At 45.2% G+C, this 25,664-nt stretch overlaps 1 protein-coding gene across 1 annotated transcript in view; it reads right to left on the bottom strand.

Annotated features, from left to right (window-relative positions):
• LOC120052660 (dedicator of cytokinesis protein 7-like) overlaps window positions 1-25,664 on the bottom strand; it is a 93,476-nt gene that overhangs the window by 7,097 nt on the left and 60,715 nt on the right. Inside the window, exons 21-41 of the mRNA XM_038999706.1 lie at window positions 19,995-20,084; window positions 18,719-18,814; window positions 17,948-18,088; window positions 17,624-17,737; window positions 15,723-15,890; window positions 13,639-13,772; window positions 11,831-12,000; window positions 11,377-11,549; window positions 11,021-11,203; window positions 7,432-7,567; window positions 7,162-7,258; window positions 6,817-6,834; window positions 5,494-5,562; window positions 5,140-5,236; window positions 4,542-4,676; window positions 4,198-4,350; window positions 3,788-3,946; window positions 3,422-3,522; window positions 3,152-3,344; window positions 2,751-2,894; window positions 2,358-2,489 (exon numbers count right to left, since the gene is read on the bottom strand). Of these exons, the coding sequence (XP_038855634.1) occupies window positions 2,358-2,489; window positions 2,751-2,894; window positions 3,152-3,344; window positions 3,422-3,522; window positions 3,788-3,946; window positions 4,198-4,350; window positions 4,542-4,676; window positions 5,140-5,236; window positions 5,494-5,562; window positions 6,817-6,834; window positions 7,162-7,258; window positions 7,432-7,567; window positions 11,021-11,203; window positions 11,377-11,549; window positions 11,831-12,000; window positions 13,639-13,772; window positions 15,723-15,890; window positions 17,624-17,737; window positions 17,948-18,088; window positions 18,719-18,814; window positions 19,995-20,084 (2,703 nt within the window). The remainder of the gene's footprint in view (window positions 1-2,357; window positions 2,490-2,750; window positions 2,895-3,151; window positions 3,345-3,421; window positions 3,523-3,787; window positions 3,947-4,197; window positions 4,351-4,541; window positions 4,677-5,139; window positions 5,237-5,493; window positions 5,563-6,816; window positions 6,835-7,161; window positions 7,259-7,431; window positions 7,568-11,020; window positions 11,204-11,376; window positions 11,550-11,830; window positions 12,001-13,638; window positions 13,773-15,722; window positions 15,891-17,623; window positions 17,738-17,947; window positions 18,089-18,718; window positions 18,815-19,994; window positions 20,085-25,664) is intronic.

The raw sequence follows: 25,664 nt of genomic DNA, 5'->3' as shown, positions 1-25,664 counted from the left end.
ATGAGGATGGACAGAGCGAAATTAAATGAACAGGCGCTGGTCAAGCAGAGAGCTCTGTAGTTTTTCAGGAAGGAGTGGAGCAGCTAAGGAAACGGGTGTGTGTCGGTGTTGTATGTGTGTGTGTGTGTGTGTGTGTGTGTGTGTGTGTGTGTGTGTGTGTGAAGAGGGGGAGGAGGATATATACGTGGCTGTACAGAAACAGGTCAGGACTGAGACAGACCAGATCAACTCAAGGCTGCAAGCTCCCAGTACTGCTCCTATTGGTTGCATTGAACAATTATTTGAATTGACATAGCTTTGGCATTATATATAGGTATATAGTACAGCAGTGAAATACATAGCATATTTTCCTGTGATCAGTTGCTCTGCCATTTGGCTCAGTGGTTGTTTGTCAGTGGTTCATTGCATTACATTCCCCTTCAAAAAGTCACAGAAATAAAGTCATCCTCAAACTAGAAACTTACCACAACACACAATAAGTAAAGTGGGAAGGAAGGGTCGGCATGGCAACCAGGGAAATCAAAAGGAGAAAACAAGAACACATTTTAAATCAGGATTCCAGGTAATTCACTAGAGAAACTAAACAAGAGCACATTTTAATCAGGATTCCAGGTAATTCACTAGAGAAACTAAACAAGAACACATTTTAATCAGGATTCCAGGTAATTCACTACAGAAACTAAACAAGAACACATTTTAATCAAGATTCCAGGTAATTCACTAGAGAAACTAAACAAGAGCACATTTTAATCAGGATTCCAGGTAATTCACTAGAGAAACTAAACAAGAGCACATTTTAATCAGGATTCCAGGTAATTCACTAGAGAAACTAAACAAGAACACATTTTAATCAGGATTCCAGGTAATTCACTAGAGAAACTAAACAAGAACAACACAAGAACACCACAAACCAAGGCAAACAGAATAGACAGCAACCACCAATACCAAAACAATTCCTTTTGACTTTAAGAACACACGACACGAAACATGCAGAGAAAGAGAGAGTGAAGTAAAGGGAGGTGAAAGGAGAGAGGTGGTGATGGATGGTGGTGATGGAGCTCCACAGTCCCTGGAAACATTCAGGGAGCTGTACTCCCAGTCCTTACGTTCCCTCAGGAGAAAACGGAGGAGTGTTCTGTCCTTGTCATGCAACACACCGGGTTAATACCAGTTAACACAACAGCAGCAGTATGAATGAAGGAACTCAGGGGTCGATTTAGTTTGTCTTTTTCCAAATAAAAAGGGAGAAAATTTCACTTTGAGGTGGGACAAATCTAACAATCCAGTCCAAAATCCTTGGACTTGCACCCTCTTGAAATTCAACGTTTCTTAACCGAATGTGGATTCAGTTGGAACTGCATATGGCAAACGCAAGTTTGCAATAGTTTGTGGTTCATTTGTTTGTCAGAGCATTCTATTACAAAAAGGCTCTGGTTTGTGGGAGTGTGTATTGAGAGAACAACCTGGGGGAGTGGGTATCCTCAGCATGAATATCTGACTAAAATCGAACCCTGTGGCCGTAGATGAGATGAGTTGTGACAACAGGCGAGCGAGCAACAGACCAGATGTTGACGTCCGACCGGACCAGACAGTTTGTTGTTGATGAGAGATGGTCTGACAAGGCAGGGGTGCAGGTAGGTGAAGCCCTCATTCACCAAGACTTGCCATTAGTATCACACTGGGGCTCCCATGCACGGCCTGCCAAAACGGTCACGTTAAAACAACCTTCCGCAGACAGAGCAGAAGAGGAAAGGAGAATGAGGAGGAAGAGGAGGAGGGTTGCTGCCCGTAACATGGCATCAGCAGTCCCACAGTTGGTTGGACGGAGGGACAAACGGACAGCACCCAGTCTAGGTAGATGTTAATGGATGGTACAGTATAATGTAACACAGCAGCAGAGAGCAACACGACTAGCAAATAATAAATATGAAGTAGAGACAAAAAGTAAATGAGCAGGCCAAGCAGGCCAAGCAGGAACCATTAGGACCTACCTCCCAGCCAGTGCTCTGTGGTGACAAAAAAAATAGAACAGAAACACGTTTACAGTCACGTTGGCACACTGCAGTGACTGTCGGTCTGAGAGTGTACATATTTGGCATGCTCTTTCCTGCAATGTCTCCGACAGACAACAGGGCATTGCACTGGTGGGTCCATGCTCCTAACACACACATGGCACAGTACAGTCACAGTACGTGTTTCTCTGTCCCAGAATCACAGACATGCACGCGTAACATCCACAGACAGGCAGTCCTAAACGACTTCCACACAGAGGTGGGGCACATAACAGTCCTGTCCGTCTGTTCTCTATACCTACAGTATGTATAGGGCAAGAGCTAGATAAAAGCACGTGGATTTACCTGATGCACGATTTTGCCAAAGGCTTCCTGTAGTTTACCATGTATGGTGGCCAACTTCTTGGCGTCCCGGTTGGCCTCGTGGATGGGGATCAGGACCTTGTACACCTCGTTCACCGCCTCGTACATACCAGCCTGGGAAAAGGTATTGAAAGTATTGGTGCGCTTGATTTAGCTTGGGGCTTACACTTTCGGGACTATTCCATTGGTTCCACTATACCGGGCAAAAACGATCAAGTGCATCTTAAGTATTTGACCCAGGTCTGGTTATGTGAAGTACTTATTCCTATGAGTGGTTAGATCAAGCCTTGACAACGCTCCATGTGTCATAGATAGACCAGCTGTGGACTGCCTCTGGTCTATCTTTAGTGCAGTAGTTATTTCTCAGAGTCTCACCAGGGAGAAGGAGGAAGCAGCCTGATCCAGCAGCCCCACTAGGCCAGCCTCAGTGAAGTATTTCCCCGAGCAGATACCTTCCTCATCGGGAGACACCACGTCATCAGACACTGCAGACTCCTCCAGCACGTTGGAAGAGACGTTCTGAAACGGAGAAAGACGAGTCACACATGGTCACTCATTATTTAGACACAGACATAATACTCTAATGGGTTAATCATGGTATTACATTTTCTTTACAACATGTTACTCTATATATTCAGTTGATAAATTGAGTCACTTGTGATGGCACTGAGCTAGGACTAAACCTGCAGTATCATGTCTCTCCAGGATGATTTCCTGGTCAAAACAAAGTAGTCAAATCTATCAGGTCCTAAAATAGTATTTTCTCTTGTCCTCACCTGGAAGGTGACACAGCCGACAGGCAGGTACTTGCGGTCCTCCAGCATGCTGAGGTATTCTGCCACCAGGGCCGCGCTGTGCACCAGACACTGGGCTGCCTCCGCGTGATTGGTCCTCTCAGAGTGTTTACCCGCCATGTTCTGCATCCACGTCAGACGCAGGTCTGGAGACGTCTGGTAACCCTTAGCGATCCTGGACACAGACGCAGCACCGCCTTGAAGCAAAGCTCAATGTGTGTGTGTGTGTGTGTGTGTGTGTGTGTTCCATACCTGTACATGAGGTCTATGAGCATCTCTGGGTCCTCCTGGTGCTCCTTCATCTTGACTGTATCAGACAGGATCATGTGCAGGTTGAACACCAGATCCTGGACCTACAGTACACACAAAAGATAGAAACATGAAGCATGGGTAATAAGGTGACATCATCATCTCACGTGATTGGACAAGGTATTCCCTTTCCGGTCAGCCATTTTCTGATGACATTTTCATCATTTGTTTTTGTGTGCGTTGTATATTGAAACACTTTTATATACTGAACAAGTAGTTCCACTGCTTTGTACTACAATAACTAAAAAGGGTTAAATGTCAGTAAGTCCGTACTAATCTATTGACATCCAGCATGTCCGCTGCGGTTACCTGGTCAGGGAAGGTGGTCTCCCGGAGTTCCAGGTCTTCCTCGCCGTAGGTCAAGATGGTCTTCAGGGAACGCCGGAGGAATTCCCCGTTGAAGTGCTGAGACGTTCCCACCAGGGAGGACAGGGACATGGTCGCCTGCATCTTCACCCGAGCAAAATTCTACAAAAGGAGCAGGGCCAGTCAGAGAAACGGCGAGAACATAGAACACCTACATGGAACCTGTCCTGAAAAGGAGGAACATACGTTACATGTGGAATATGTACAAGACGTGCAATCCTTCTCCTGCGTTTCATCAATAATGACCCCTAAAGGGATCAATAGTTGTATTGAAAATTGGTTAAGTAGCTGGCAGGTAGACAGTACTCTTATGTGTCCGTGTTTGCTGTGGGTTGCCCTGACGTTGTACTTACGTTGCCAATCTCAAAGTTCTGCCTCATGAGCAGGTAGAGCGAAGCGGAGGCGTGGGATCTGATGGCGCCAATACTGCTGCTACAGTTCCTCAGTAGACGCAGACACAGGTCAGCACACTGCTCTGTCTCCTCCTCGAACAGCAGCTCTGGGAACTACACACACACACACACACACACACACAAATGTACGTAAGTATGAAACAGGACAGATACACAGAGATAAACAGACAATACTATGACAGTACGCAGGCGTTTTACAAATTGACTTCACAAAATCTCTTTAAAAAGTGCAACTCTTCGATGGAAAATATCGACACGATTGTAGACAGGAAGTCAATTCGGACCTTGGAGACGAGAGCCCTCTGTGTAGCAAAGCAGTGCTGGAGGTAGAGGGCACTCTGGTTACAGGCCATGCTATGGAGCAGCACCTTCAACATTCCGCCCAGGATACTCTCCTTCGACTCTGTCACAGACACCGTCTAGGATACACAAATACTGTCATTGCAAATAAGAATTTGCTCTAAATTGATTTGCCTAGTTAAATAAAGGTTAAATAAAACAAAATTTAAAAATACATATCACAATCAATCAATACATTTGTATTATCCCCAGAGGGAAATTTGGTTTACAAATGTGTCCATCTTTCAACCTGACTGTGTGCGGAGTCTGGTGCCTCTTAAAGGTAGACTCAGCGATATGACATAGGTGCACAGAGTAAACAGCATAGTGGGTACATTTCCACAACAACTAAGAGCGTTGACGCGCGAGGCTATACTTATCAGCTAATTTGGTGCCCTGGCTGCCACGCTGCAACAGCGTGAAGCGAACCTGTGCACGTACACATGCGCCGATACTGCTAGTGACTGTGTGAGAGCAAAGTCTTGCATCTCGCTCATCGCCAATATCTGCAGGGCTGCTGGTGGAAATGTCATTCCTCTGTACCTGGACGATGATCTCCAGAGTGTCCAGAATGATCAGATTGGCCTCCGTTGCCAGGTTACCGTCAATAAGTGCTTCGTGTTCCAGCTCCGCTCGGGTCCTGTCACAGGAAACAGGACGTGACAGGCGGTCAGACACTCTCCAAACTGGCCGCCGGCCAGCTCCATATTCATGGGGTCCCCTTGAATGCCACAGCACTCATCATGCCTATCAGTCACATTCAAGCCATCGCACACAGACAGGAGTTCTTCCATGTGCAATGAACTGTAAGGGGTTTGGTGTATGGAGGGGTTGAAGAGTAGGATGATGGTGGTGGGGGGTTATGACATGTTTTGTTACAGTTGATGAGTCACACACCTAACTACTAAAGGCTCCTGGGTTTGGGTTGGACTCCCTGGGCTGTGTAGTAGGATGCTGTCTCTAAACCTGCACGACACAGTACTCACACAGTGCACACGGTAGCTACACGCTGCATGGCTAGCACACGGAGAGGAGAGCAGGGGACCAGGGACCCAAACACACCTCCAACCCTTGGGGGGAGTTACATGCTGACCAAACCGGACGCGCATCAACGCTCACACGTTGATTTTGTTCACCCACACCAGAAGCAATCAGGACACGCAGGTTGAAATATCAAAACAAACTCTGAACCAAATATATTAATTTGGGAACAGGTCAAAGAGCATTAAACATTTATGGCAATTTAGCTAGATGCAACTTGCTGTTGCTAGCTCATTTGACCTGGGATATAAACATTGGGTTGTTATTTTACGTGAAATGCACAAGGTCCTCTACTCTGACAATTAATCCACAGATAAAACGATAAACCAAATTAGGTTCTCATCATCTCTCCTCCTTTCTTCAGGCTTCTTTTTTTCCCCTTTGGACTTTACATGAAGGTTGGCAACCAACTTTACAGTGCATTACTACAACTGACTGGAGTGCGGACCTAGGTTCATCTTTCAATCACCCACATGGGTATATACTCCTAAAAACCAATGAGGAGATGGGAGAGGCTGGACTTGCATCACATTGACCGTCACAAATAGAACCAATTTCTGGCCACGCAGACAGTCGCGAGCAGTGTGGGTGCAATGATTGAATAACATGTATGTGTACATTTATTTCGCAATGCTCGCGCACGTGACGCGAGTGGTGTGGTCAGCATGTTAGGCAGCAGAGGTAAGACAGGAGGAAGGTTAGGGGGGCACTGGTTGCATGGAGAGCAGTAGAGGTAGAGAGGCCACACCAATAGAAGATGTGATTTCTATGAAAGTGCTTATCCATTTTTTTTGTTGATTTATTGGACATTCAGTATTACAAACGGGTCTAATTGGCAAGTACACATGCTGTACAATCATCTACATTTTCTACTGTGCAAATTGTCACATGCTAAATCAACCAATTGAGAGCCTACCATTTGCGACAGAATCACATTGATTTCACCCATCTAAACCCAGAATAGGGAATAGACACACATCAGTGAGCACTGCACACTGGTTAAATGACCAGCAGTCCCACTGCAGGCGCCAGACAGACATAAACCACAAGCACCGTTACAGGAAAGGTTGGAGGTCAGAGGTCAGGGTTCGGAGGGAATGAGTCAGGTCACCAAAGCAAGCAGGAGGAACTCAGAGCACAGCAGCACACTGACTCCAGGGGGACCATTCAATACAATACCTGAGTGATCTGGTGCTCCTATACAGAGGCACAGTGAGACACGAGAGAACATTCGGAGGAGTGAGTTAACAGATGAAATGGGACAGAGGAAAATATGCATGTGCCTTACAGGCGTTCTAAACATTGAGCATCTAAAAACAATGGGATAGGGTCTATCAGCGTGTATTCTTCTGTTGTAGCATCAGGAATCCAACCCGTATCGCTCGGTGTGGGCTTGTTTAGTTCAAACTAGATTCTTGTTTCTTTGAAGAAGCCCACTATAGGGCCTGAGTGGATTGTGAGATGGCGATGTGTGCGTGCATCTCTCTCTCTCTCTGTGTGTGTGTGTAAAAAGCGTAAGCATACTTGTCCATCCTCTCGCTGTGCTGGCGCCAGTGTGTCATGTCTTTCCTCCAGCGCAGGTTTTCCTGGCTGCCGAAGGCACTGCCTGACGGACTCCTCTCTACGGGGGGAAGACATAAGAGGAGGAGAGAAGATAGGGAGGAGAGAGGGGAAAAAGCAGGCAAGGGGGAAAAGCAGGCAAGGGGGTAGAGAGGGTGAGGAGATGTGGAGCGAAAGGGAAAGAGAAGTTGAAGGCAAATCCCTTTTCCCAAGGTGTGTGTGTTCCGTGTGTACCTAGCTGTCCCCTGCTGCGGCGGACCATCTCCTGCCGTGCCCCGATGCTCCCCAGTATGGCCTCCTCCAGCTTGGCCTTCATGTCCTTGGACTTCTTGAAGGTCAGGCTGTTCATGCGCTCAAAGGCCTTCTTCCCCTGCATGGTGAAAAAAAACATGGGCCTTTTTCCATGATGAGGATGGAGAGAAGTTACACAGGGTTACTGCGCCACACCACCACAGCAAGAGAGGTAAAATGGAATAGAGATGGATTATATAAGAGTAAGGTGAGCCGAAAAGAGTAGGAAAGCTCTCTGATTAAGATTACTTTGTTAGTCAACTGCACACAAGGTCCAACTGATACTTCCACTTGTATCCCAAACTCTCCGAAAAACACACACACATACAGTTGAAGTCGGAAGTTTACATACACTTAGGTTGGAGTCATTAAAACTCGTTTTTAAACCACTACACAAATTTCTTGTTAACAAACTATAGTTTTGACAAGTCGGTTAGGACATCTACTTTGTGCATGACAAGTAATTTTTCCAACAATTGTTTACAGACAGATTATTTCACTGTATCACAATTCCAGTGGGTCAGAAGTTTACATACACTAAGTTGACTGTGCCTTTAAACAGCTTGGAAAATTCCAGAAAATTATGTCATGGCTAGCAGCTCATAGAAGCTTCTGACAGGCTAATTGACATCATTTGAGTCAATTGGAGGTGTACCTGTGGATGTATTTCACGTCCTACCTTAAAACTCAGTGCCTCTTTGCTTAACATCATGGGAAAATCAAAAGAAACCAGCCAAGACCTCAGAAAAAAAATCGTAGACCTCCACAAGTCTGGTTCATCCTTGGGGACAATTTCCAAACGCCTGAAGGTACCACGTTCATCTGTACAAACAATAGTACGCAAGTATAAACACCATGGGACCACGCAGCCGCCATACCGCTCAGGAAGGAGACGCAATCTGTCTCCTAGAGATTAACGTACTTTGGTGCGAAAAGTGCAAATCAATCCCAGAACAGCAGCAAAGGACCTTGTGAAGATGCTGGAGGAAACAGGTACAAAAGTATCTATATCCTCAGTAAAACGAGTCCTATATTGACATAACCTGAAAGGCCGCTCAGCAAGGAAGAAGCGACTGCTCCAAAACCGCCATAAAAAAGACAGACTACAGTTTGCAACTGCACATGGGGACAAAGATCGTACTTTTTGGAGAAATGTCCTCTGGTCTGATGAAACAAAAATAGAACTGTTTGGCCATAATGACCATTATGTTTGGAGGAAAAAGGTGGAGGCTTGCAAGCCGAAGAACACCATCCCAACCGTGAAGCACGGGGGTGGCAGCATCATGTTGTGGGAGTGCTTTGCTGCAGGAGGGACTGGTGCACTTCACAAAATAGATGGCATCATGAGGGAAAATTATGTGGATATATTGAAGCAACATCTCAAGACATCAGTCAGGAAGTTAAAGCTTGGTCGCAAATGGGTCTTCCAAATGGACAATGACCCCAAGCATACTTCCAAAGTTGTGGCAAAATGGCTTAAGGACAACAAAGTCAAGGTATTGGAGTGGCCTTCACAAAGCCCTGACCTCAATCCTATAGAAAATTTGTGGGCAGAACTGAAAAAGCGTGTGCGAGCAAGGAGGCCTACAAACCTGACTCAGTTACACCGGCTCTGTCAGGAGGAATGGGCCAACATTCACCCACGTTTGACCCAAGTTAAACAATTTAAAGGCAATGCTACCAAATACCAAGTGAGTGTATGTAAACGTCTGACCCACTGGGAATGTGATGAAAGAAATAAAAGCTGAAATAACTCATTCTACTATTATTCTGACATTTCACATTCTTAAAATAAAGAGGTGTTCCTAACTGATCTAAGACAGGGAATTTTTACTAGGATTAATGTCAGGAATTGTGAAAAACTGAACTTAAATATATTTGGCTAAGGTGTATGTAAACTTCCAACTTCAACTGTACATACACCGATTTGAAAACCAACTCATAAGCGCCTGGGAAGTAAAACTTCATAGCACCTTTTGAAATAAGTTTCTTTCCACCCAGTCTTATCCAGGCACGAAATAATGGACTGTCAAGTGAGGCAATACACTTGACGTGCTTCTACAGAATTGAGGCATTACTACTGTCATGACGTTGGCCCCTGGGTAAGGTTTATGTCCTCCCATAAATACCTTTCTCCCTTTCCTCTCTTGACTCTACTGAAGGACTCTTGAAAAGCCTTTGTTATACATAGAGAGTCGGGGAACATCAAAAGGTGGGGGGAAAGGAACCATATTTCGGTAATCCAACCAGTTGAAAATATGCGTTGGTACTTAATGAATATGATGTCAGTTCGGTTGTCATCTGAGACATTCTTATTAATGATAGAATGACAAACTGTATCCTGGAAAGTCTACACATTATAGTTATCAAATTCACATGGAATTGTTGTGCAATTTAAATGTTTAAATATGAAACTATTTGTGAAAAGTTTAAATGGAATTTTAGCTTCCAAATGAGAGAATTGGGTTTTCATAAGGGTAAATCTCTGCTCACTCAGTGGCCCGCCCATGTGAAGAGACATTGGTTGTAAACTATGAAACATGCCCTCTCTCCTACCACTATATAAAGCCCTTGACGAAAATGTAACCTCCTGTTCTGAGGACGTGAGGACGACGGTCCCACGTTAAAAGGACTAACATGTCAACTACAGAACTAAGCCAACCTCAGCGTGAGCTTTGGTTGCGAATGGTATGAACTTTGAACTCTTATTCACTACAGAAGTGATACCTCCTAGCCGTTGAGTTAGCAGCGGCCGCTGTAAACGTGGGCTAGGAAAGGATGGACGACGGATCCAGTCTAACACACAACGACGATACTTCAACGTATCCAGTTTACCACCAGAGACATTCTTCCAAGAACAGGAAGATCTCTGTTGGGCAACACGGCCAGCATCTACGACCAACCTACCGAAGCGCAGCTCAGAGTAAATATTTATTGCATTTTCCTTTTCCAAATGGGCGGTAATTTAGAATGTATAAGATACTGTATTTACGATAGCATAGCTTCTCCCTTTGTTCCTCAGTCTTCCCACTCTTTCACTCAAACCCAACCCCCTTTCCTTTGTGTAACCAGCCGTCATGTCGGCTCCGTCCACCAGGGACATTTTCTGTATGACATAATTAGCATTCTGTGTATATGTAATTCTGTGTGATTATTTAGGTATTTAGTAAATAAATAATTAAACCAAAGTTTGTATTGCTGATTCAACTTGTTAGACAGGGTTCGTGAAGAGAATGTACAACTTTCAGATGAGACTGAAATAAGGTGACGATTAATAATGACTGCTATTGATGTAAAATATTACTAGGTCTTTAAGAGTTTATTCGGAAGATAACAGCTCTATAAACATTTTGTGGTGCCCCGACTTTTTAGTTAATTACAGTTACATGATTAGCTTAATCAGGTAATATTAATTACAGAGAAAGGATTTTGTAGAATAGCATGTCATATCACTTAATCCGGCATAGCCAAAGACACTACAATAGATCTACAACACGCACATGCTTTTTCTGTGCTCCAGCTGTGACGTTACCTTGTACTCGAAGCAGGAGACACAGAGGTAGAGCATGTCCAGCAGACGGTTGAGCTGGGAGACAGACAGGTCAGTGAACCACTTCTGCAGTACACACTCATCTGCATTCTTCAGAACCCACAGCAGACAGATCAACAGACTGCGACTGGACTCTGCTGAGAATGTGGCGTGCGGACGACTGGCCTGGAGAGAGAGAGAGATGGGAAGAGAACAAGGGAAAAAAGGTGAGCAAAACAGAGAGTTATGAAAGTAGAGGTAGAAAGGGGGAGCTTAACAGAAGGAGAGAAAGAGACTCCAGAAGCAAAGACAGAGGGAATAAGCGAGGAAGGGATAGAGGGAACAGGAATTGTAGTTGCCTGTGGGTTGAGCAGGAAGCTGCTGGGACGGGACATCGGAGATGAGGTCCCCGCTATCGCCATGGCAACAGTCTGACTGATCATGCTGTTGCCGTCCTCCACAGACTCATCCCCCCCGGCACCATCTGCGGACCCCTGAGCTCCCCCAGGGCGGCCCCACTGGATATGGGACTCTACAGAAATGAGGGGGGAGAGAAGAGAAACCAATCAGGATCAACAAGCACAAAACAAAATTAGTCGGGAGTAGCACATCAGAGTTGCAGACATTGTTTAATGTGCTTTTCCTGAGCAGCACCAGAACCAGTGGGATGCCCAAAGATTTCTAAAGCCACCTGATAGTGCTTTTATCTAATCACACAGCCATTCAAGTATGGATAAACTCCACATATCAACAGACTCAGAATCTTCCTGAAAGTTTGGGACACAGAAGGCTAAATGTAGAATTTAGACCCACCTGTGAAGTCGTGCAGCTGGGGCAGCGTTTCCATGACGATGCCGATGAGTGGCAGGTAGAGCATGGCGACACGGGCCTTGACCTCAGGGTCAGCGTAGCGGGGGTCGGAGTCATGGCTGGACAGCAGGTTATGGACCACACTGATCACCTTCTTATGTAAGCCAAACATCCTTTAGGTTAGGGAGGGAGAAAGGCAGAGGTTGTTTTTTTGGTGTATTTGGACAGGAACAAGTCCAAACACATTGACCAAACAATTTCCTGATGCATTGCATTATAGCGTTTCTAGCTGATGCTAATTTTAAACAATTGTTTTGTCATTCTTGATCCAAAAACTTTTTGGGGTATCAAATGTTACTGGTCACATACACATGGTTAGCAGATGTTAATGCGAGTGGAGCGAAATGCTTGGCTTCTAGTTCCGACAATGCAGTAATATCTAACAAGTTAACAAATTCACAAAAACAACCGTATACACATAAATGTAAAGGGATAAATAAGAATATGTACATATAAATACACTGCTCAAAAAAATAAAGGGAACACTTAAACAACACAATGTAACTCCAAGTCAATCACACTTCTGTGAAATCAAACTGTCCACTTAGGAAGCAACACTGATTGACAATAAAGTTCACATGCTGTTGTGCAAATGGACTAGACAACAGGTGGAAATTATAGGCAATTAGCAAGACACCCCCAATAAAGGAGTGATTCTGCAGGTGGTGACCACAGACCACTTCTCAGTTCCTATGCTTCCTGGCTGATGTTTTGGTCACTTTTGAATGCTGGCGGTGCTCTCACTCTAGTGGTAGCATGAGACGGAGTCTACAACCCACACAAGTGGCTCAAGTAGTGCAGCTCATCCAGGATGGCACATCAATGCGAGCTGTGGCAAGAAGGTTTGCTGTGTCTGTCAGCGTAGTGTCCAGAGCATGGAGGCGCTACCAGGAGACAGGCCAGTACATCAGGAGGCGTGGAGGAGGCCGTAGGAGGGCAACAACCCAGCAGCAGGACCGCTACCTCCGCCTTTGTGCAAGGAGGAGCACTGCCAGAGCTCTGCAAAATGACCTCCAGCATTTGTTTTGTACACTGCTGCTACTCGCTGTTTATTATCTATGCAGTCATTCCACCCCTAATTACATTTACCTCAACTAACCTGTACCCCTGCACACTGACTTGGTACCCCCTGTATATAGCCTCGTTATTGTGTTACTTTTAATAATTTTTTACTTAAGTTTCTATGGTGAATATTTTCTTAATTCTTCTTGAACTGCTTGTAAGTAAGCATTTCATGGTAAGGTCTACACTTGTTGTATTCAGCACGTGACAAATAAAGTTTGATTTGATTTGTTTGAGGGGGGGTGACATGGTGGTTTCGGTGAGAAGGGGTTTCTGTAAGAAGTACACACAGTGATACACCAGGTGGTGGTGATTGATTAGCCCAATAGGGTAAATGCAGATAACCCCGCTTATTAACAGTCACTCACTCACACATTGTACTGCCCCTTAGCCTTGAGAGGGTCGAGAATGACAAAGACACACAGTATAGGTCAAAGGAGAGACACTTTCTCAAATAGCACATCACACACAGTACCCCTTCTAGACCTTCAGAAAGTACAGAATGACCGAGAGAAACATGAGGTCCATGTGACCACAGTAACCCCCACACACAGTAACACAATGTACTAACCGCCTAGGAGCCTGCCTCGAGAATGACAGAGAGCGACAAAGGAGGCAAATTACATAACCTCTCGGTCTCCCTATCACACACAAACACACAGACAGTAACACAGTTTACGATTACTGACGCTTCGCCCTCTGGGTCCAGGATGACAGCCAGTTCAGTCAGCACCAGACCAGCCAGGTAGTGCTGCTCTCTGAAAGGGACAGACAACTCAAACATGTTGGCTATCTTCTGGTCCTGGGCAGAGAAGCCAGAACTCTGTGGAGATGGAGAGAGGTATGGAGAGTGAGAAACAGAAGCAGGGGATGATTTAGAGACATTGTCCACACACCACTTACTACTCCAGGACGTGTGTGCGTGCGTATATCTGGTGTGTATATACAGTTGAAGTCGAAAGTTTACATACACTTAGGTTGGAGTCATTAAAACTCATTTTTAAACCACTACACAAATTTCTTGTTAACAAACTATAGTTTTGGCAAGTCGGTTAGGGCATCTACTTTGTGCATGACCAGTCATTTTTCCAATATTTGTTTATAGACATATTATTTCACTGTATCACAATTCCAGTGGGTCAGAAGTTTACATACACTAAGTTGACTGTGCCTTTAAACAGCTTGGAAAATTCCAGAAAATGATGTCATGGCTTCAGAAGCTTCTGATAGGCTAATTGACATCATTTGAGTCAATTGGAGGTGTACCTGTGGATGTATTTCAAAGCCTACCTTCAAACTCAGTGCCTCTTTGCGTGACATCATGGGAAAATCTAAAGAACTCAGCCAAGATCTTAGAATAATTTTTCTTTGACTTCCACAAGTCTGGGTCATGCTTGGGAGCAATTTCCAAACGCCTGAAGGAACCACGTTCATCTGTACAAACAATAGTACGCAATTATAAACACCATGGGACCACGCAGTCGTCATACCGCTCAGGAAGGAGACGCAATCTGTCTCCTAGAGATGAACGTTCTTTGGTGCGAAAAGTGCAAATCAATCCCAGAACAACAGCAAAGGACCTTGTGAAGATGCTGGAGGAAACAGGTAAAAAAGTATCGATATCCACGAGTCCTATATCGACATAACCTGAAAGGCCGCTCAGCAAGGAAGAAGACACTGCTCCAAAACCGCCATAAAAAAGCCAGACTAGTGGACCATGATAGTTCGTTGGTGATTTGGACACCAAGGGCCTTGAAACTCTCGACCCGCTCCATTACAGCCTCGTCGATGTTGATGGGGGCTTGTTCGGCCCGCCTTTTCCTGTAGTCCACGATCAGCTCCTTCGTCTTGCTCACATTGAGGGAGAGGCTGTTGTCCTGGCCTATAAAAAAGCCAGATCGTACATTTTGGAGAAAAGTTCTCTGGTCTGTTGAAACAAAAATAGAACTGTTTGGCCATAATGATCATCGTTATGTTTGGGGGAAAAAGGGGGAGGCTTGCAAGCTGAAGAACACCATCCCATCAGTGAAGCACGGGGGTGGCAGCATCATGTTGTGGGGGTGCTTTGCTGCAAGAGGGACTGGTGCACTTCACAAAATAGATGGCTACATGAGGGAAAATGATGTGGATATATTGAAGCAACATATGAAGACATCAGTCAGGAAGTTAAAGCTTGGTCGCAAATGGGTCTTCCAAATGGACAATGACCCCAAGCATACTTCCAAAGTTGTGGCAAAATGGCTTAAGGACCACAAAGTCAAGGTATTGGAGTGGCCATCACAAAACCCTGACCTCAATCCTACAGAAAATTTGTGGGCAGAACTGAAAAAGCCTGTGCGAGCAAGGAGGCCTACAAGCCTGACTCAGTTACACCAGCTCTGTCAGGAGGAATGGGCCAAACTTCACCCAACTTATTGTGGGAAGCTTGTGGAAGGCTACCCGAAACCTTTGACCCAAGTTAAACAATTTAAAGGCAATGCTACCAAATACTAAATGAGTGTATGTAAACTTCTGACCCAGTGGGAATGTGATGAAAGAAATAAAAGCTGAAATAAAAGCTGAAATAAATCATTCTCTCCACTATTATTCTGACATTTCACATTCTTAAAATAAAGTGGTGATCCTAACTGACCTAAGACAGGGAATTTTTACTAGGATTAAATGTCAGGTATTGTGAAAAACTGAGTTTAAATGTATTTTGCTAAGGTGTATGTAAACTTACGACTTCAGCTGTATGTGTGTGTCCAGTGTCTATGTACTGTGTATAGCTGACCTGTGAGGTTGCGGATGACACGCTGGGTGAAGGCGAGGCGGGGGGCGTGAGGAGGCTGCAGGGCAGGTTAAGTGTGACGTAGTGCTCGTGGCTACAGACGATCCTCAGGAAGTCGAGTCTCAGGGACTCCAGAGTCGGGTTCTGCAGCATGTACAGCTTAGTGGACACCTGGGGAAAGACATGGAACGAGGTCTAGAAAACTTCCCAAAACAGGGTTTGATGGAGAAGCACTGTTCAGGCCCTTTACTCCAAGTCAGGGAAGTGATATCCAATACTGTAATTCAAATCCAATCTTACTTGTCACGTGCTCTGAATACAACAGGTGTAGTGGACCTTACCGTGAAATGCTTACTTACAAGCCCTTAACCAACAACGCAATTCAAGAAAGAGTTAAAAAGTAACACAATAAAATAACGAGGCTATATACAGGGGGTACTGGTACCGAGTCAATGTGTGGGGGTACAGGTTAGTCAAGTTATTTTGTACATGTAGGTAGGGGTAAAGTGACTATGCATAGTTAATAAACAGCGAGTAGCAGCAGTGTAAAAACAAAGGTGTTTCAATGTAAATAGTCCGGGTGGCAATTTGATTAATTGATCAGCAGTCATATGGCTTGGGGGTAGAAGCTGTTATGCAGCCTTTGGGACCTAGACTTGGCAATCCAGTACCGCTTGCCGTGCGGTAGCAGAGAGAACAGTCTATGACTTGGGTGACTGGAGTTTTTATAAACCTTTTGGGCCTTCCTCTGATACCGCCTAGTATATAGGTCCTGGATGGCAGGAAGCTTGGCCCCACTGATGTACTGGGCCGTACGCACTACCCTCTTTAGCGCCTTATGGTCAGATGCCGAGCAATTGCCATACCAGGCGGTGATGCAACCGGTCAGGATGCTCTTGATGGTTCAGCTGAAGAACTTTTTGAGGATCTGGGGACCCACGCCAAATCTTTTCAGTCTCCTGAGGGGAAAAGGTGTTGTCGTGCACTCGTCACAACTGTCTTGGTGTGTTTGGTGGACCATGATAGTTTGTTAGTGATTTGGACACCAAGGGCCTTGAAACTCTCGACCCGCTCCATTACAGCCTCGTCGATGTTGATGGGGGCTTGTTCGGCCCGCCTTTCCTGTAGTCCTTCGTCTTGCTCACATTGAGGGAGAGGCTGTTGTCCTGGCCTGGTCTCTGACCTCCTCCCTATAGGCTGTCTCACTGTTGTCGGTGATCAGGCCAACCACTGTTGTGTTGTCAGCAAACTTAATGACGGTGTTGGAGTCGTGCCTGGCCACACAGTCGTGGGTGAACAGGGAGTACAGGAGGGGACTAAGCACGCACCCCTTAGGGACCCCAGTGTTGAGGATCAGCGTGGAAGATGTGTTGTTACCTACCCTTACCACCTGGGGGCGGCCCGTCAGTCCAGGATCCAGTTGCAGAGGGAGGTGTTTAGTCCCAGGGTCTTTAGCTTAGTGATGAGCTTTGTGGGCACTATGGTGTTGAATGCGGAGCTGTAGTCAATGAACAGCATTCTCACATAGGTGTTCCTTTTGTCCAGGTGGAAAAGGGCAGTGTGGAGTGCGATTGAGATTGCGTCATCTGTGGATCTGTTGGGGCAGTATGCGAATTGGAGTGGGTCTAGGGTTTCCGGGATGATGGTGTTGATGTGAGCCATGTCCAGCCTTTCAAAGCACTTCATGGCTACCGACGTGAGTGCTACAGGGCGGTAATCATTTAGGCAGGTTAGCAGGATTGATAATTGGCAGGATAGCTACTGTAGCGTTACTTCCGAAATCCTGTGCACAAGGTCACTCTAATCTATCATAGTGGTTTCATCACCAAGCCTTTTAAATGAAAGCAGATTCTGCAAGGACGTTGTCATTGAGGTGGTGTTGGGTTGGTTTGCTCTCCCAGTACCTGTTTCCAGTATGTCTTGATGAGGGAGAAGACAAAGCCTCGGTCCATGACAGACAGCAGGTCATTCAGGAAGAAGGCCAGGCTGGTGTTCAGACGCTCCACCAACTCCAGGTCCTGATTGGACAGAAACACAGGGTCAGAGGTCAGGGTAAAGTCTCGAGAACACTGCTCGATCTGATTGACTCAGAACCAGAAAAGGTCAATTTATTTGAAGTACCTGTGTGGTTAGTGGCATTAGAAACTGCTGTGTTGATGTAAGCCTGATCTGTAGTGTCCCGTGTGTCCTATGCTGGTGACAAAGTTAATTCAAATTTTCACTCCTACCTTCTGAAAGCGTGAGACAATGTCCCCAGCGATGGTGCTGACCAGGGCTGTGATGTCATCCATGAAGCGCTCGGGGAAACGGTTCTTTCTGGGCGACTCAAGCCGGTCGGTGAAGTACAGGTGGTGGATGATGCTCTTCACCTGAGGAGTGAGGTCATCAAGGTGAGACAGGGCCCAACCTTAACAGATGATAGGCTTGTTTTTGCATGGGCTGTGCCATTGAGGACTTTCATCATTTTGAAGTAGTAACTTGGTGGGACTTCATTTGGGTTAAGGAAGGATCACATAATTCCATCCAGGTCATCAGCCAATGAATTGTACTTGTGAGTAAACATTCCATAACTGCAGGTGGCAATACGTCGCCAACCTTGGCATAATACCTGTTCAAACAACACACTACAAGGTGGCAGTACGCACATTTTCAGTTTGTTTGCCAACTCAAGTAGTAGAAGAAGAAAATGTACTACTTCAAAATGAAGATGTCCTCAATGGTGCTGCCCATGCTCTCACAGACTCCATAATGGGACAGACACAGTGGTGTGTAAGTCTATGGGCCCAACACATAGTGGTAGTCATGAGTCGTCAAGATCTGGCCAAGTTGCAAAGTTGGAAGCCCCACGTGGTTCTACAATTTATTTTCTTAAAATCAGTTTTTAAAACTAACCAAGCAATTATGTTGGATATGCAACCAGGCCAGAGCAGTACAGGTCGGCACAGCTTAGTAGTGTGAAAAGGGCGCCAGAGATGCAGCTGTGTGTAGTCTTGTCTTACCATGAGCTCAAAGAAGAACCAGGCCTGTTGTAGAGCTCCCTCCCTGACGATGCCACTGCTCACCACCCACTGTAGGGCCAGTTCCTCATGGAACAACTGAGACACAGAGAGATGGAGACACACAGACTAGACAGTTAGACACATATCAATTTAGTTTGAGCTTATCTTAAATCATGTAATATTTGCTCAAAATAACTAAATAATCCACTTGGTGCACCTGTGTCTGGTGGTAACACTGAAAAGGGAGGCTTCATTAATATATAAATAAATATAAAAGTGTGTGCTGTTTCCCTGAACAAGAGTAAAAGTGCTATAGTTAGTGGTACATTACACACACACACAATTCAATCACAGCCAAGAGGTGGGAAATCTACACTCCACATCAGGGAAGGGGAACTGCAGGCCTGCGACCCCCCCTTTTGTCAGTCGAGGTCTTGACTTACTGGTTAGAGTTAGAATACACAAGGTGCAATTTAAAAATTTGGTTGTGCATCGGCAGTTTTTCTCCTGTTATGTCAGTCACTGTCACTCAATTATCCCATGTCAGCTAACATTTTTTTTAGATCGGTAAGTTAGTCTCGCCAGCTGTCTAAACCTAAATCACAGTTGAATTACCAACCAGGGGTCCCCCATGGATTTTGTTAGTCACTCAATCAGATATCATATTAAAAACGGCAAACAATTCTCGCCACCCTATGGCAAAATGTGTAGAATTGCAGGAAATTAGATGTAAAACTGCAAATTTATATCTCCACTCCATGAAACATTTGTAGAATTACATAAAATTGCTAAATGTTCTCTCCACCCCACGACATAATGTGTAGAATTACAGCAAACTTGCTTTAAAACTGCCACATGGCAAAATGTGTAGTAGAATTGCAGAAAATGAACTAATAAAACATACATTTTTTCTCTCACCTGTCAAGAGGGGGGCTGCTAAAATGTTTTGCTCGCAAGGTGGGGGGACCCCCCCAAACAAAATGTCACTTAGGGTCGCATGCTTATTTGGATCCCCATTATCTTTTGCAGAAGCAGCAGCTACTCTTCCTGGGGTCCACAAATGTGTGTGTATGGATGTAGGTATGCATAGCTGCAAGCCACTGCGGCCGCTCATTAGGAGTTCAGATTTTTGTGGTCCCCACCCCCATCAAAGTTGCCCATCCCTGCTCTACATCCAAAAAGACCACAATTCCCAAATACACCATCCAATCAAGAGGCACACATTCAAAGACAGATTGGCGAATAAGGTGAGGTGGCATTCTGCAGTGGCAGGTACCTTTTTGGTGGGTAACCGTCCTGTTAAAGTTTGCAAGAAACTGGCGCTCTCAGTGTGCGAAGACATGCGGTTGCCACAGCGCTCCACGGCCTATGGGTGGGATGGACGGGACGGTGACAACAACAACAGGTTAGTGAGGGGAAACAGGTGTGGGGTCTAGCTGTAGCACCTTCTCAACCCAAGGAGATGTGTCTGCAGCAGAATCCCGCTCTCACGCACACAATTAACACACATGAGCACAAAACATCATAATCTAAACTACAGTATACAAAATCATACAGTACCAATGTAGAAGTGCAGTGTGTGAGTTCCCTCATATTTACATTTCTTACACACCTCATTAGATACATTTTATACAAGTGGACAAACTGCCCCTAGACATGCAGTTCGTGCTTTGTATCAACTGTGGGGGGAAAAAGGGACAACAAACACCCCAAATGTGGGTTAACTTGTGCGTACAACTTACCTCAGTTAAATAAAATGCATATAGGATTTCCTACTGAATCTTTGGACATGACTAGAGCCACAAAACACCCTTCATGACGACAACCATAGTCACAACACAGACAAAGTCAAGCACGTACACACTCGCAGTCACTCCCAAACCCCCGCAGCACACTCCACATCATGCCCATCCCACACGCTGAACGAAATTAGTAGTAGGTCATGCATGGGTTTAAATGATCATGGTGAAAATGAAACAGGACTGGAAATGACAGGGTGAAGAAAGCCAATTTAAAATGAATGCTGGGAAAATGAAGATAACCTCTGGATTGCCAATAAAAATAGTATAGATTTCAAGTATGAGAAAAGAAAAATAGCACAAACGGAGTCACATGGGTCTTGGCTAGAAGTTGGCCGCAACGTACGTACAACACCTCTCCTACACTAGGGGTACTAGAAAGTGCGGTGAGAAATCCTTCTGCACTCGTTTCAAGACAGTGACAACACCACGACTGTCAGAATGGGCATAGATGTTTCTTCTACAGCCAACTGGAGAGAGAAAGGTGTGTAAAAACTGAAAGGATGACAAGAAGGGAAGTAACTAAAGAAGAAGGAACTAAAGATGGCGGTTTAAGGTTCATAGCGGGAACTTTGACTTCCTAAGTCGGGTAGAGCGTGTAGGTGAGGGGTGGTTGAGGTGCGGGTTAAGAAGGGTAGGGAGTGACGGTGATGTATTTTTTGGTGGGAGAGGAAGGGAGTTATTGTTGAAGCACCTGCATGGTGTCGGTGTCAGTGTCAGAACTGTGGCTGGATCTCCAGGGGGTGCTCTTACACCGCATGGTGTGCACCCAGGAGTTGGAGCGGTCTAGGCCCTGAGACGTCAAGGGTCCCAAGTCAAAGGGTAGGCAAGATTAAGGGAGCAACAAGCAGACAGAGCAGCACAGGGGAGGAAGGAATAGCATAGAGGTTAAAGGTTAAGATGATTGAATCGTAAGCAGCAAGGCGGAATAATAAAGTTAGCTAGTTAAAGATCTGAAATAATTTCATTAGAAACTCCTGATTCATGAAAACAGCAATGCATGAACAGATTAGATTGCATATCGCATCATGATAATCTGCACCCTTGGTTCAGAAAAAAAGAATACAGGTTAGTTTAGTAGCATTATACTGTAGGTATCATTCATCACACAGAGGAAGCCATAGAACTAGAATTACTAGGATACCTTGAACAGGAATCTCCATTCAAGTCGATGTGCCATCGTGGGTGGCTATTCTATTTCTATGGGGGTAGCATCCATCACTAGCATCACGTTAGACCAGACTATTCAGAAAGACCGAGAAGGGAGTGTTCATCACTCACTCATCTGTTAAGTACTTTTGGGGTCAAATTAAGTAATTTGATCAAAGTACCAAATCATTGTACGAAGTCCATGCTATTAACTAATTTACAAAGTGTCTCTGCAATACACTTGGATACCCCTGGAAATTACCCAACTAACAGAGCCATGAAGATTGTTTAACTTTACTAAAAGCGTGCTAGTGTATGCTTTGCTATGCCTTCGTCGCAGAGGTTGCCCTCTCTCTTCTGTGTGTCAGGTTGCCAATACAGGGGTTACAGAGATAAGGTGTTCCTGCTGATGTTTGTCCATCAGCTATAGGGTTGACAAGTCACACAGTTGAGAAATGCTGCTCTCAGGTTCATAGTGTACAGTAAGTGATACAGTTGTACAGTGAACGCTTATGTGGAGGCAGAAACAATGGGGCTTTTCAATCCAATCCTCTTTGAAATCAGTGAATCCATGTAAATGAGGGGGAAAAAAGTGCTTCAGTGTACCCCTTTTATATAATTAAGCAATAAGGCCAGAGTGGGTTAGGTTTATGGCCAATATACAACGGCTAAGGGCTGTTCTTATGCACGACGCAAAGCGGAAATCCTGGATACAGCCCTTAGCTGTGGTATATTGGTCATATACCACAAACCCCCGAGATACCATATTGCTATTATAAGCTGGTTACCAATATAATTAGAGCACTGGATATCAGTGCGGCGGTAACTTACCTGCATTACAACCAGGAATACGACTTTCCCGAATTGGATCCTTTGTTCGTTCCCCCCAGGGCAATTGAACTTATCCCGGGAACCTGCTCCAAGATGCCGCCAGGGGAGAAGAGGTATTCGGAGTGGACTTCTAGTCCAACTCAGTAGGCGTGCACACCTTCCACTGCTTCTGAATATATTACTCGCTAATGTTCAGTCTCTGGACAATAAAGAAGACGAGCTCAGGGCAAGGATCTCCTTCCAGAGAGACATCTGGGACTGTAACATACTCTGTTTCACGCAATCATGGCTCTCTCGTGATATACTGTCCCCATCCATACAGCCAGCTGGGTTCTCAGTACATCACGCAGAGAGGGAAAAGAACTCTCCAGGAAGAAGAAAGGCGGTAGCGTTACTCCTTGTATATAGCCTGCATACAGTGCATTCGGAAAGTATTCAGACCCCTTGACCTTTTCAACATTTTGTTACGTTTGTTACAGCCTTATTCTGAAATGGATAAAACAAAAACATGTCCTAAATCTACACATAATACCCCATAATAACAAAGAAAATGTTACGAATAAAAAACAGAAATACCTTATTTACATAAGTATTCAGACCTTTTGCTATGAGACTCGAAAATGAGCTCAGGTGCATCCTGTTTCCATTGATCATCCTTGAGATGTTTCTACAACTTGATTGGCGTCCACCTGTGGTAAATTCAATTGATTGGACATGATTTGGAAAGGCACACACCTGTCTATATAAGGTCCCACAGTTGACAGTGCATGTCAGAGCAAAAACCAAGCCACGAGGTCAAAGGAATTGTCCATAGAGCTCCAAAACAGGATTGTTTCAAGGCACCGATCTGGGAAAGAGTACCAAAACATTTCTTCAGCATTGAAGGTCCCCAATAACTCAATCATTCTTAAATGGAAGAAGTTTGGAACCACCAAGACTCTTCCTAGAGTTGGCCACTTCCTAGAGAGAATCTGCAGCGAAGAATGGGAGAAACCCCCCAAATACAGGTGTGCCAAGCTTGTAGCATTATACCCAAGAAGACTCAAGGCTGTAATTGCTGCCAAAGGTGCTTCAACAAAGTACTGAGTAAAGGGTCTGAATACGTATGTAAATGTGATACATTTTTTACTCTTTATAAATTAGCAAAAATGTCTAAAAAACAGTTTCTGCATTGATATTATGGGGTATTGTGTGTGTAGATTGCTGAGAATGTATATTTATTTAATACATTTTAGAATAAGGCTGTAACGTAACAAAAAGTGGAAAAAGTCAAGGGGTCTGAATACTTTCCGAAGGCACTGTACACATGAGATGAGTAAAGCAGTATGTAAACTTTATTAAAGTGACTAGCGTTCCATTATTAAAGTGGCCAGTGATTCCATGTCTATGTATATAGGGCAGCAGCCTCTAAGATTCAGGATTGAGCAACCGGGTGGTAGCAGGCTAGTGATAGCTATTTAACAGTCTGACGGCCTTGAGATAGAAGCAGTTTTTCAGTTTCTCAATCCCTGCTTTGATGCACCTGTACTGACCTCGCCTTCTGGATTATAGCGGGGTGAACAGGCCGTGACTCGGGTGGTTGATGTCCTTGATTATCTTTTTGGCTTTTCTGTGCCATCGGGTGCTGTAGGTATCCTGGAGGGCAGGCAGTGTGCTCCTGGTGATGCGTTGGGCAGACCACACCACCCTCTGGAGAGCCCTGCATTTGCGGGCGGAGCAGTTGCCGTACCAGGCGGTGATACAGCCCGACAGGATGCTCTCAATTGTGCATCTGTGAAAGTCTGCGAGGGTCTTAAGGGCCAGGCCAAATTTCTTCAGCCGCCTGAGGTTGAACAGGCGCTGTTGCACCTTCTTCACTACACTGTCTACGTGGGTGGACCATTCCAGATTGTCAGTGATGTGTACGCCGAGGAAGTTGAAGCTTTCCACCTTCTCCCCTGCAGTCCCGTCGTTGTGGATAGGGGCGTGCTCTCTCTGCTGTTTCCTAAAGTCCACAATCAGCTCCTTTGTTTTGCTGACCTTGAGGGAGAGGTTATTTTCCTGGCACCACTCCGCCAAAGCCCTCACCTCATCCCTGTAGGCGGTCTCATCATTGTTGGTAGTCGTCTGTGGATCTATTGAGGCAGTAAACCAAACGGGTCTAGGTGCGTCTAGGGTGGGAAGTGGGTCTAGAGTGTCAGGTAAGGTAGAGGTGATATGATTCTTAACTAGCTTCTCAAAGCATTTAATGATGACAGAAGTGAGTGCTGCGGGGCCATAGTCATTTAGTTCAGTTCTTTGCTTTCTTTGGTACAGGAATAATGGTGGACATCTTGAAGCAAGTGGGGACAGCAGTAAGGGGAAAGGGAGAGATTGAATATGTCCGTAAACACTCCAGCTAGCTGGTCTACACATTGTCTGAGGATGCGGCTAGGGATGCCGTCTGGGCTGGCAGCCATGCAAGGGTTAACACGCTTAAATGCCTTACTCACGTCGGCCACGGAGAACGAGAGCCCCCAGTCCTTGGGAGCGGGCCGCGTTGGTGACACTGTGTTATTCTCAAAGCGGGTGAAGAAGGTGTTTAGCTTGTCTGGGAGCAAGACATCGGTGCCGCGACGTGGCTGGTTTTCCCTTTGTAATCCGTGATTGTCTGTAGACCCCTGCCACATAAATCTCGTGTCTGAGCCGTTGAATTAAGACCCCACTTTGTCTCTGTACTGACATTTTGCCTGTTTGATTGCCTTACGGAGGGAATAACTACACTTCTTTTTTAAAAGATATTTCCAGTCATCTTGCCATGGATAAATGCAGTTGTTCGTGCTTTCAGTTTTGCGCAAATGCTGCCATCTATCCACGTTTTCTGGTTTGGTTAAGTTTTAATAGTGACAGTGGGAACAACATCCCCTACACACTTCCTGATGAACCCAGTCACTGTGTCTGTGTATACGTCAATGTTATTCTCAGAGGATACCTGGAACATATCCCAGTCCATGTGATCAAAACAATCTTGAAGCGTGGATTCCGATTTGTCAGACCAGCGTTGAATAGACCTTAGCATGGGTACTTCCTGTTTGAATTTCTGCCTATAGGAAGGGGGGAGCAAAATGGAGTTGTGATCCGATTTGGCATCTCGAAAGGGGGAGTAGCAGTCGTCTAGTGTTTTTCCAGAGCGAGTATTACAGTCAATG

Source organism: Salvelinus namaycush, chromosome 8, assembly GCF_016432855.1.
Source record: "Salvelinus namaycush isolate Seneca chromosome 8, SaNama_1.0, whole genome shotgun sequence".
Classification (NCBI taxonomy): domain Eukaryota; kingdom Metazoa; phylum Chordata; class Actinopteri; order Salmoniformes; family Salmonidae; genus Salvelinus; species Salvelinus namaycush.
The sequence above is the reverse complement of the archived record's forward strand: the minus strand, read 5'-3'. Positions and strand labels throughout refer to the sequence as shown.